At 40.4% G+C, this 13,327-nt stretch overlaps 1 protein-coding gene across 1 annotated transcript in view; it reads left to right on the plus strand.

The window, feature by feature from the left end:
- Positions 1-13,327, plus strand: part of LOC131946569 (uncharacterized) — a 73,591-nt gene that overhangs the window by 16,993 nt on the left and 43,271 nt on the right. The window contains exons 6-11 of the mRNA XM_059307422.1: positions 10,050-10,166; positions 11,025-11,144; positions 11,277-11,460; positions 11,950-12,005; positions 12,555-12,609; positions 12,851-13,048. Of these exons, the coding sequence (XP_059163405.1) occupies positions 10,050-10,166; positions 11,025-11,144; positions 11,277-11,460; positions 11,950-12,005; positions 12,555-12,609; positions 12,851-13,048 (730 nt within the window). The remainder of the gene's footprint in view (positions 1-10,049; positions 10,167-11,024; positions 11,145-11,276; positions 11,461-11,949; positions 12,006-12,554; positions 12,610-12,850; positions 13,049-13,327) is intronic.

The following is a 13,327-nucleotide window of genomic DNA, read 5'->3' on the forward strand; positions in this document are numbered from 1 at the left end:
GGAGGAGTTGAAAGCCAAACCTCTGGGGGAGACCAATTATTTATCTGCTGGACAGTGGGCAGATAAGACATGTAGAGTCACCAGTGAAGACCAGGAAGTGAATCTACGACACTTAAAAGCTGTGGAGAGATTAAGAGCCAAACTAAGACGAGAATATCAACAAGCTTCCACTCTGTTCACAGAGCAGGCCAAACCTTGAGGAAATAGGCTGGTTTGACATTATCCAACTTTCTAGAGTACACACAGGCTTGGTTGGTGTAACCTACAGTTTAAGCTGGAGCACCACGGACTGTACTGATCTACTCATGTACAGACCAGGCTTAAAATAGTGTACTTAATGGCCTGTTCAGTGTATAATGAGTAGCTAGAGTTCATCTGACTGCTGCCACAACATGGGGTAAAAAGTGTGACCTGTGCACTGCCCAGACACCACTTTTCCAATCTTCTTTACACCTTGATTAGGGATAGAGGAATCCAGGGATGTCTTCAGGTTGAACTGGATGGCACCAAGATTGTCTTTTGGACGGAACCATGGATGTCTTTGGCTGGATGGAACCAGGAATGTCTTTGACTGGATGGAACCAGGGATGTCTTTGACTGGATGGAACCAGGGATGTCTTTGACTGGATGGAACCAGGGATGTCTTTGACTGGATGGAACCAAGAATGTCTTGGCTGGATGGAACCAAGAATGTCTTGGCTTGATGGAACCAAGAATGTCTTTGGCTGGATGGAACCAGACATTTCTCTGGCTGGATGGAACCAGGAATGTCTTTGACTGGATGGAACCAGGGATGTCTTTGGCTGGATGGAACCAAGAATGTCTTTTGGACGGAACCATGAATGTCTTGGCTGGATGGAACCAAGAATGTCTTTGGCTGGATGGAACCAGACATTTCTCTGGCTGGATGGAACCAAGAATGTCTTTGGCTGGATGGAACCAAGAATGTCTTTAGCTGGATGGAACCAAGAATGTCTTTGGCTGGATGGAACCAAGAATGTCTTTGGCTGGATGGAACCAAGAATGTCTTTGGCTATATGGAACTAAGGATGTCTTTGGCTGGATGGAACCAAGAATGTCTTTGGCTGGATGGAACCAAGAATGTCTTTGGCTGGATGGAACCAAGAATGTCTTTGGCTGGATGGAACCAAGAATGTCTTTGGCTATATGGAACTAAGGATGTCTTTGGCTGGATGGAACCAAGAATGTCTTGGCTTGATGGAACCAAGAATGTCTTTGGCTGGATGGAACCATGGATGTCTTTGGCTGGATGGAACCAAGAATGTCTTCACATTAAAACCTAACATCAACCCATGCCCTAATGTTTGATCACACCAATGTTTACTGCAGGTAAAACAGATTATTGGAAGCTGTAACTGTATAGACCAGATAATGTAGCTGTTGAAGACTGAGCTAACATAGCAATATAGACTGGACTGACCTACTGGATGCAATGAGTTAGTCACATAGGCTAGTTGGTTTCTCATTTAAAAGTTACCCATGGTGCTAATATAATCATATAAAATGAACTTAACTTTATATAAATAAATACCCAGGAACAAAGTAATCTACAATATTCTGTGGACAGAATTGATGTTGAGGTTATTTTTTTAACATGTTGAGATATTTATAAAAATTTTTTATATTTTTATATATTTTACTTATTGTTAATGGCTGTGCAGATTTTTTATTACACTGTTACTCTTGTTGCATGATGTAGTTTATTGCATGCTTGTTGGCTGTAGTTGATGGTTTTTGTTCTCTCCCCTACTGCCCTATCTGCTGAGTTTTGCTCTGGTGTTAGATGCAATCTTTGGTGCAAGGTTTACCCAGAGACTAGCTCTAGTGTTTGGTTTAGCTTAGGGGTAATAACTAGTAGGTTTAGTTTAAGTTTGATTTAAGTTTATAGGTGATATCTGGTGTGAGATTTAGTTAAGGGGTAATTAACTAGGTTTAAGTGTAGCTTAAAGATGACAAAGGTTTAAGGGGTGATAACTGGAGTGAGGTTTAGGCTAAGTAAGTTGTCGCTTCCAAGTATAAAACAATGTAAGTCAATTCAATATCTCTGGTTTAGCTGCGACCATCCCGAGTGTACTGTAAATGGCCACTCATGGTGTAGCTTAAAACATGTCACCACTGTGTTCTAAATCACACTGTAATTTTCTCGTCTTTGACCTTTGTCATATGCGTTATGTCCCTTAAAAAAACTTTTAGCCTAGCAGCTAGGATTGTATGATATCCACCATTCCAACATTATAAACTTGTGCCTTTTATTTCTCCTCCGTCCATCTGACTTGATTTTAAAATATATTGGATTATCTCCCTTCTCTTAGTTGTAACACCTATGTAAATGTATATTTGATTGTTCGCTGTAATAAACACGATGTACAAACATTTAGCTCTGGTCACGGTTTTATTATTTTCATCTAGTCTAGTCGCTTCTGTATAGATTTTTTTTAATGTAGTAGCCTCATTGCTTCTGGTGCCTGGTCTTCATCATTGGAATCATTCATTCATTATTCATTTCTTTTTCCATCATATTTGGAATTTTTTATTAGTGTACTCGGTACAAATTTTAACAACTGGACAAACACCATTCAACATCTGACAGCCCCCATTCAACATCTGACAGCCACCATTCAGTTTTCTGACAGACACCGTTCAACATCTGACAGACACATTCAACATCAGACAGCCACATTCAACATCAGACAGCCACATTCAACATCAGACAGCCACATTCAACATCTGACAGCCACCATTCAACATCAGACAGCCACATTCAACATCTGACAGCCACCATTCAACATCAGACAGCCACATTCAACATCTGACAGACACATTCAACATCAGACAGCCACATTCAACATCTGACAGCCACCAGTCAACATCAGACAGCCACCAGTCACCATCTGACAGCCACCATTCAACATCTGACAGCCACCAGTCACCATCTGACAGCCACCATTCAACATCTGACAGCCACCAGTCACCATCTGACAGCCATCATTCAACATCTGACAGCCACCAGTCACCATCTGACAGCCACCATTCAACATCTGACAGACACCATTCAACATCAGACAGCCACATTCAACATCTGACAGCCACCATTCAACATCCTACAGTCACTATTGATTGATTAACAGAGTTATAGTCCCATCACATCATTATCGTTCAAAGCATAAATCATGAGTCGTCTTCATTATATATTTAAAAAATCAGCCTCAGTTATTTCCCGTCTATGTCACCATCTGTTAATGTTGTCACCACTCGTTGTCAGTCATCTAATCATATGCATAATAATCCATCACATACGTTTCTGTCACAACTTATTTCAGCCACCACCGTTTAGTTAAAACGTCACCAACTGTCCCCGTTACAAGTGTCACACCACCTTTCTCCCCACGTAAAAATTTGTTACACAACCAGTCACCACTAGTTAAAACAGTCACCACCACAGAAACCTGTAACAAAACTGAAACCTATCTCCCCTACTGTGACAGTCACCACTTGTTAAAACAGTCACCACCGCAGCAACCTGTAACAAAACTGAAACCTATCTCCCCCACTGTGACAGTCACCACTTGTTAAAACAGTCACCACCGCAGCAACCTGTAACAAAACTGAAACCTATCTCCCCTACTGTGACAGTCACCACTTGTTAAAACAGTCACCACCGCAGCAACCTGTAACAAAACTGAAACCTATCTCCCCCACTGTGACAGTCACCACCGCAGCAACCTGTAACAAAACTGAAACCTATCTCTCCCACTGTCACAGTCACCACCTGTTCCACCAGTCTCCATTTGTTTTCCAATGTTTGCGTGTTGCCTAAGGAGCCAATGTTGACACATGTTGATACTAATGCTGTCTCTCTGGTCTGTGCTTCACAAACTTGTCCGTGTTGCACATGTGGCAGTGTTTCATAAACTTGTCCATGTTGCACATGTGACAGTGTTTCATAAACTTGTCCGTGTTGCACATGTGGCAGTGTTTCATAAACTTGTCCATGTTGCACATGTGGCAGTGTTTCATAAACTTGTCCGTGTTGCACATGTGGCAGTGTTTCATAAACTTGTCCGTGTTGCACATGTGGCAGTGTTTCATAAACTGGTCCGTGTTGCACATGTGGCAGTGTTTCATAAACTTGTCCGTGTTGCACATGTGGCAGTGTTTCATAAACTTGTCCGTGTTGCACATGTGGCAGTGTTTCATAAACTTGTCCGTGTTGCACATGTGGCAGTGTTTCATAAACTTGTCCGTGTTGCACATGTGGCAGTGTTTCATAAACTTGTCCGTGTTGCTGGTACACGTGGCAGTGTTTCATAAACTTGTCCGTGTTGCACATGTTTCAATGTTTCACATACGTGCCGTGTCTGTGTCGAACACGTTACACGTTTCCCTGCTGCACACTTTCCGTTGACTCACGTGTTGATGCCGTTGATTCGATTGTGTGTCACATGTCAGTGTCGCACATTCCATCATCTTACATGTCAGTATAGCAATTATCATGTTTCCACACGTGTTATATGTCAGTGTTTACCACTCAGAAATGTCCCATACGTCCGTCTATCATGTGTCAGTGTAACAACTCACGTCAATGTTTACACAACTACCAATCTGGCACATTATTAGTGTAACACATGAACAGTGTGGCACACGTGTAAAGCAAGTATTTGGGTCATGTCCGTGTAGATGTGTTGACATCGTGACGTCACCAGATCTATGGATTTGTTCCACACCGGCAGCGTATAGATTTTCTCTGGACTTGTGCGGTCTTGTCCTACCTGCCCGTCCTACCGTAGCCTCGCACCACTGGCTTAAAAAAAAAAAAGTTATCTCCGGGCTTCCCTCCCCTGCCAGTGTCACCGTGTCACACAGCTCATGCCAGAGGTTATCTCAGCGCGCGCTGTGTAGTGGGCCGTGTTGTCACCAAATTCACTGCTTTAGTTCTAGGCTACTCTCATGAATCTCTCTGGATATTTATCATAACCGCTGCTGCCAGCTCTTGACCTACTCCTTCAGGTTTGTTTCGTTTGTTTACATCAGTTTACATCAACATGCTTCCATGTTTTGTCTATCCCTCGTAAACACGCAGACTATCTTTATTAATCTTCCGCTAGTAGTTTTCCGTTGTCTTGCTTAGTTACCAGTCTGACTTTGTCGTGGTTTTTAAAGTCATTCTTACCCCCCCCCCCCACTTAGCTTGTGGTCACTATAACAACAGTCCCCACCCACCCCCGTAAGATGACCCTTGTAGCTGCCTGTACTATTTGATCAGAGCAAACAACCTGCATGGATTAAATCAGATGCTCAGCACGCGTGCACTCATTATTGATTAATTTTCTCGCCGGCACTTGCAGACATTCCAGCTTGATTAACTACCTGTATGTCCCAGGTAAGTCTGTGTAGCGCTGTTTCAAAAATACACGAAGACGATGTGGACACACCAAAATCTGTTGCAAACATTCGACACAGCTGTGCGGGAATTCCCCATTCTGTTCCCCTTTCCATTCTTTTCTATCTCAAGTGTTTAGATGAATGGGGCCAGTGATTCAGTTGTCTGACGGTTTCATAGACACACATTCAAGTATTTTTAGCGTCTAAACAAGAGAGATTCTAATAGCGTTATTACCTGCTAAAGGGAAATTTAGACTTGTTATTAATGAGGACTGGGATATTATTTACATCATGTATGGGTAATTCATTATGCGAAAATGTTTATTTTTTTGCGTCTTTTTAAACTCTACAAGTTCTATTGGTGTCTAGTAGATCTGTAGCTCTGTGGATCGCTACAGATAGTTTACATTGCTGTTGTTATTTAGCGGATTTTAATTAGATAACATCACGAACTTTTTTAAATTTTTGGGGTAAATGGGGAAGAGGTTGTTTTCATCGTCTGTCGAATTATCCCCCTTTGTTGAGAGGTTGAAGGTTACCCTCTGCTCCATATGGCAGGTAAACCCTAATGGCTTTCTTGGTCATACATTGTTTACGAGGGGCGGGTTTTTTTAATGGAGGGCCGTGGACAAGTGCTCCATTAATGCTGATGATTCTAAGGCTGATGGATCAATAGGTTTCTGTCTAACTTTGATTAATTCAAGGCTTGGGTAAAATGTTTAACTTGAGTTTTTAACATCATTACATATATTCTTTTACCATGAGAAACAATTTGTATCACCATGATATACAGAGCTTGTATCACCATGATATACAGTTTAGTTAACTCGACCTTCAGCGCCAAATACAAACCTCGTATTGTTGTTTATTACTTTCTTTATATCACCATGATATATAGGAGTGGCGTCACAATGTAAGGGAGGAGGGTTCGGTCTGCACCATTTAGGGGGCGACACATCCCCGTAAGCTTTTCTGCCAAAACAATATTTTATGTTAGGGGGATACCCTTAGTTACCGCAACAGGTGACGCCCGACCTATAGTAATGTTCATGATAGCAGGTTATATTGCTACATCATTTTCAGTTTTGTATCCCCACGATGTGCTGTCTGTATCCCCAGCGTTTTCTTTGAATTGTAATTGACGTATGTTCTGTGTATAAACCCAAACTTTCTCGTTTGTCCTTGCTTGAAGTCGTCAACACTTGTTTGATCTCGTGACTTGCGTGAGGCACCCATCAAGTATTCTAGTAATTATGTATGCTCGGCAACCAGAGGCTGGGGCTCGAAGATTCACTATTTCGGTGGTTGACGGCATCGTGGTAGATAGTGTTTGATGTAGCAGACGGCATTGTGTTAGATATAGTTGGATGTAGCAGACGGCATTGTGTTATATAGTGTTGGATGTAGCAGACGACATTGTGTTAGTTATTGTTGGATGTAGCAGACGGCATTGCGTTATAGTTGGATGTAGCAGACGACATTGTGTTATAGTTGGATGTAGCAGACGACATTGTGTTAGTTATTGTTGGATGTAGCAGACGGCATTGCGTTATAGTTGGATGTAGCAGACGACATTGTGTTATAGTTGGATGTAGCAGACGACATTGTGTTAGTTATTGTTAGATGTAGCAGACGGCATTGTGTTATATAGTGTTGGATGTAGCAGACGACATTGTGTTAGTTATTGTTGGATGTAGCAGACGGCATTGTGTTAGTTATTGTTGGATGTAGCAGACGGCATTGCGTTATAGTTGGATGTAGCAGACGACATTGTGTTATAGTTGGATGTAGCAGACGACATTGTGTTAGTTATTGTTGGATGTAGCAGACGGCATTGCGTTATAGTTGGATGTAGCAGACGACATTGTGTTAGTTATTGTTGGATGTAGCAGACGGCATTGCGTTATAGTTGGATGTAGCAGACGGCATTGTGTTAGGTATAGTTGGATGTAGCAGACGGCATTGTGTTAGATATAGTTGGATGTAGCAGACGGCATTGTGTTATAGTTGGATGTAGCAGACGACATTGTGTTAGTTATTGTTGGATGTAGCAGACGGCATTGCGTTATAGTTGGATGTAGCAGACGACATTGTGTTCATTGTGTTAGATATAGTCTGATGTAGCAGACGGCATTGTGTTAGATATAGTTGGATGTAGCAGACGGCATTGTGTTAGGTATAGTTGGATGTAGCAGACGGCATTGCGTTATAGTTGGATGTAGCAGACGGCATTGTGTTAGGTATAGTTGGATGTAGCAGACGGCATTGTGTTAGATATAGTTGGATGTAGCAGACGGCATTGTGTTATAGTTGGATGTAGCAGACGACATTGTGTTAGTTATTGTTGGATGTAGCAGACGGCATTGCGTTATAGTTGGATGTAGCAGACGACATTGTGTTCATTGTGTTAGATATAGTCTAATGTAGCAGACGGCATTGTGTTAGATATAGTTGGATGTAGCAGACGGCATTGTGTTATAGTTGGATGTAGCAGACGGCATTGTGTTAGATATAGTTGGATGTAGCAGACGACATTGTGTTAGATATAGTTGGATGTAGCAGACGGCATTGTCTTAGATATAGTTGGATGTAGCAGACGGCATTGTGTTATAGTTGGATGTAGCAGACGGCATTGTGTTAGATATAGTTGGATGTAGCAGACGGCATTGTCTTAGATAAAGTTTGGTTTGGCAGACGACTTTATATATTCCTAAATATGGGTGTAGCAGCAACATTGTGTTCGATTTTTATTAGATTCAGTGGGTGCAATAGTTTCTTTAACTGTGTGAAACCTAGCTGTAGATTTAACAGAAACTAAGAAATTAAATGTCCATCGTTGCAGTGAAATTACATTGTGTAAACCGGTAGCGATTAAACTAGTTTCACAAAACTACCAGTGCTTATATATTTGACGGACATCGATACAAGTTCACACTTGAAATACCGGGGCTCACCCAGACAACTCACCCCACCCCGCCATATTACTCGCCCTTCGTCTTACGACCTCCAGGACACGCCCATGCCGGGAGTGCCGTAGTTGTTTCCCTTCACTGCCCCGCACTGCACGGCCGGCCATGTATCGCAAGGTTTTCCCGCGTTATTCCCGTGTGAGTAACTACGGGCAGATGACGGTTACCGCGGCAGACGGCCTGCGCATTAGCTGGATTCCTAAAGGGCTCCATATAGAGTTATCTAAAGTGAAGGTAGGGACCGGTCGCCTGGCGCTCTAGTGACATACCAGGGTATTGTGGCAGGGTACCACATCGAAGGTGTAGTTGTTTGAATAGCGTTGGTAGACACGCTTCCGATAATCAATACAAGAGAGTGAATGAACCAACATTAACTAGCGGGTGAACGATATCCTAGTCAATGATTTATGGCTGTAAGCTGACGCTGGGTATAGCTTGTTGGCATGTAAGGTACATAGGTTAGTCGGGGCGTCGTTAGCTGGTTATATATGGTTAGTCTTGGGGCATCGTTAGCTGGTTATATATGGTTAGTCTGTGTGGTTAACTGGTTATATAGGGTTAGTCTTGAGGTGTCGTTAGCTGGTTATATATGGTTAGTCTGTGTGGTTAATTGATTATATGGGGTTAGTCTTTTGGTGTCGTTAACTGGTTATAAAGGGTTGGTCTTGTGGTGTTATAGTTAATCTGTGTGGTTAACTTGTTATATATGGGTTAATCTGGAACAAGATATGGTTATTCTGTGGTCAGTTGGTTACAAATTGGTTATTCTGTGTGGTTATGTAGTTACACACTGGTTAGTCTGTATGGTTAAATGGTTACACATTGGTTAGTCTGTGTGGTTAACTGGTTACACATAGGTTAGTCTGTATGACACTAAGTGACTAACTGGTGATACATGGTTAATCTTTATGAATAGATGTGGTTAACTTTGAACCCCTAGATTAGTCTGTATGACACTAACTGGGGATACATGGTTAACCTTATGAATAGATGTGGTTAACTTTGAACCCCTAGATTAGTCCTTACAGCCCACACATGCTAATAATGGCAAGTGTTAATGCTGCATGTGTTTGTAGTGTGGGGTTGATGTGAATCACTGTGTTCACTTGCTCCATGTAATCAGTGGGGGGGGACCACTAGAAGGGAATATATTTACACTATGTGCTTTATATTTTTTGATTGAATAGGTGTACTGATTTTAGCTGTGTTAGCATTTTATTCAGGAAATTTGGATCTATTTATTGATCTCGGCTTTAGTAATGATCTCAATTCTTATTATTGATCTAGTCTTCAGGAATTAAATCTGATTTTCTTTAATTGATCTAGTCTTTAGTAATGTAATCTTAGTTCCTTTAATTTAACTAGTCTTTAGTAATGTAATCATAGTTCCTCTTTTAAATTTAATTTTTAGAAAATTTAAATCTAAGTTCCTTTTATTTATCTATTCTTTAGAAATGTAATATTTTTGATGATCTAGAGTAACAATTTACTAATTTGATTTGTGATGTAAACATTTTTATTCATCAATGTAGAAAGAGATCCATTGTTGGATGCAGGTCTACACTGTTCTAAAGCCAAATATTTGCTTCTTTGTTTAAATATCTGTCAGTTTGACTCTATCCGCTATCCACAACTTTATCCTTGTTTATACATCTGTATACCTGTCTCTATCCACAGCTGGATACACTGCGTATCCAATATGAGCATCAGATCTCTTCCTTACAAAGACAATTGGAAGCTGAGAGAAGAAACAACAAGGAACACATGGATTACAGGCAGCAGGAATATGAGCAGGTCAGTGCCTAGGTTTTACAGGTGTGGTCAGCTATAGGTGGTGTGGCCAGCTGTAGGTGGTGTGGCCAGTGGAGGGTATTGTACAATGTTGGGTGGTGTGTCCTATGATGGGCAATGTATTCAGTACTGGATGGTGTGTTCAGTTGTGGGTGGTGTGGCCAGCTGTGGTCAGCATATAGTTGTAGGCGTTGTGTGTTGTGGTGTGCTTTATCTAATGGTATTGGAAGTGTCCATTATATATGGATATGTGCACTAGTGGACAATAATTTGTCCACTAATTATTGAATTATGGGAATGTATGATCATGCAGTAGAGTGCATGTGATTATTAACCATGTATATGTATGATGTTTGCTGGTGTTATATGTCTAGTATATTGTTTATGTATATGTATGATGTTTGCTGGTGTTTTTATGTCTAGTATATTGTTTATGTATATGTATGATATTTTCTGGTGTTATATGTCTATATATATATGTATATTGTGCATGTATATGCATGATGTTTGCTGGTGTTATATGTCTGGTATACTGTATGTCTAGTATATTGTGCATGTATATGTATGATGTTTGCTGGCGTTATATGTCAAGTATATTGTATGTCTAGTATATTGTGCATGTATATGTATGATGTTTGCTGGCGTTATATGTCTAGTATATTGTATGTCTATTATATTGTGCATGTATATGTATGATGTTTGCTGGCGTTATATGTCTAGTATATTGTATGTCTAGTATATTGTGCATGTATATGTATGATGTTTGCTGGCTTTATATGTCTAGTATATTGTATGTCTAGTATATTGTGCATGTATATGTATGATGTTTGCTGTTGTTATATGTCTAGTATATTGTTTCAGCTCATCACTGAACTGTGTAATGAGCTCAATGAAGAGCAAGAAGTGAGGTTGAAGCAGGTGATATCCCACCTTGTCCACCTACACCTGGGTGAGATCCAGAAGTTACACCTAGAACATCAGGTAAGTGTTGTAGACAAGCGGGGGGGGGGGATTCTGTAATTAAAATGTTTAGAATGATCTAGTCGAGTTAATTAGTGAGTTAATTAGTGAGTGAATTAGTGAGTTAATTAGCCTGAGCTGTTTGTGTGTCAGGATGAGACAGCCCTGGAGCTGACAGCACTGAAGCTGTCCCTGGAACAGATCTACCTGACCAAATCTCAGCTAGAGGTCTCAGAACAACAGAGACATTACCAGCACGAGCTGGAGCTGTTACATAAGCAACATAAAGATGAGCTGTGTAGACTAGCTCTGGTCAAGCCCTCTCACACTTCACCTGGTGAGTACTGCCATATGTATGAATACACCTGGTAAGTATTGCCCAGTGTAGAATAAACTTTGTAGGTACTGCTCAATGTAAGAATACACTTTGCAGGTACTGCCCAATGTAAGAATAGTGCACTATGTATGAATAAATTTTGTAGATACTGCCCATTGTAAAAATACACTTTGTAGCTACTGCCCAATAAATGAATACACCTGATAGGTACACACCAAATACATGTGATTGGTACTGCCCAATGTAGTAGTACACTTTGTAAATAACTGCTCATAGTACCACCCACACTAGGAATACACCTGCCCAATAAATCAATGATTTACTTGTATCTCCCAGTAATTCAGTGCACCAGGTAACTGTGGTCCACCTCAAACCTCACCTGGTTAAATGTGTGATGGCTGTGTTTTTTTTATCTGACCTAGATCTTAACTGTTGTTTGAAAAATGTCACATTTTACCATTTTTCTCCTGAATGGTTTCTCTGTTTCAGATTCTATAGATACTGCAACAAGGTCAATAACAGATGAATACAATCATTTGATCCAGGTAACAAGCATAAAAATGTCTCACCAAACGTTGAAAGAGCATTCACATTGTATCACAGCACATTTATGTTGTCAGTGTAATACAGACAGTAGGCTTAAGATGGACTGGAAAATAAACTGCATGTTTCTTTATCTCAGTGCTCACACTGTCTTTCATTTCTATGAAACGGAAAGAATTGTCTCACATCTTACACTTGAGTCTGTAGGACTTAGTTGATGAGGTCCTGACTTAGTTCAGGTTATAAAGGATATTTATTTATGCTATTCACATGATGGTTTGTGGTCACAGATCAGTTCAGATTTTTACATACCAGTGGTCCTAAATATCACATAACTGTACTGAACAGGTGGCTATCAGTTGGTGTGCCTAGTACAAACATTAGTGTCATACGAAAGTTTATAGCTAGCACTGGTCAGTTGTCCTGATCTGATGTTTGGGTGTGTTCATTCTGTTTTTATGGTTAGGGTGTGTTCATTCAGTTTATATGGTTTGGGTGTGTTCATTCTGTTTTTATGGTTTGGGTGTGTTCATTCTGTTTTTATGTTTCAGCGAATAAGCAAAGATCTGAGTGAAAAATTCAATGGTGAACATTCAGTGGCTGAAGGTATGTTAGATTTTTATTTTTTTAAATTTTATTTTAGAGACAACTGTCATACTAGAACTGAGAACTGGCCTAGACATGTATAAACCACCTGTTGTTTAAATATTTAGCTCTTCATTTGGCTTGTTGCTTCCATTCAAAGTTTTTTCAGCAATATCAATTTAACTTTAAAATCAGAGTAGTTAATTATTTTCTTATCCAAGCCAAGTTTCCCAAACAAAATATTTTGTGCTATTTGTTGTAGAGGTGCAGAAGCTGTTGCTAGGGCAACAAGAGGAGATAATCTCACTGAGAAGCAAGATGCTGACAGAATATGGCTCAGTCCTCCAGTCACGATCTGATGCCATGCTGGAGCAGATGCGACAAGTCACAGAGCTGGAGGAAAAGCTGCAGGAACTCCATGCCCAGTGTGGTGAACAGCTGGTGGGTCTGCAGGAACATGGTAGGTTGTTTTTTAAAGTAATTTGTATTATTTTTGGCCGAGAAAATTGTATACCTTTCATAGCGTACGTCATGATAAGTAGACCTATAGAGCTAAATCAAATTTGTATGAAATAGTTCATTTCTTCATATTAGAAAATTGGAAGATAAGAGAGAGAGAGATGGTGAGTTTTTTTTAACCTGGTGGTTTTTTATTTAAGCTGGTGGTTATTATCAGGCTAATAAATTACGCAAAAATTACATACAGCAAATAATGTATTGAATAAGATCACCTCACCTT

Source organism: Physella acuta, unplaced genomic scaffold, assembly GCF_028476545.2.
Source record: "Physella acuta isolate Inbredline_101_S28 unplaced genomic scaffold, ASM2847654v3 ptg000563l, whole genome shotgun sequence".
Taxonomy (NCBI): Eukaryota; Metazoa; Mollusca; class Gastropoda; family Physidae; genus Physella; species Physella acuta.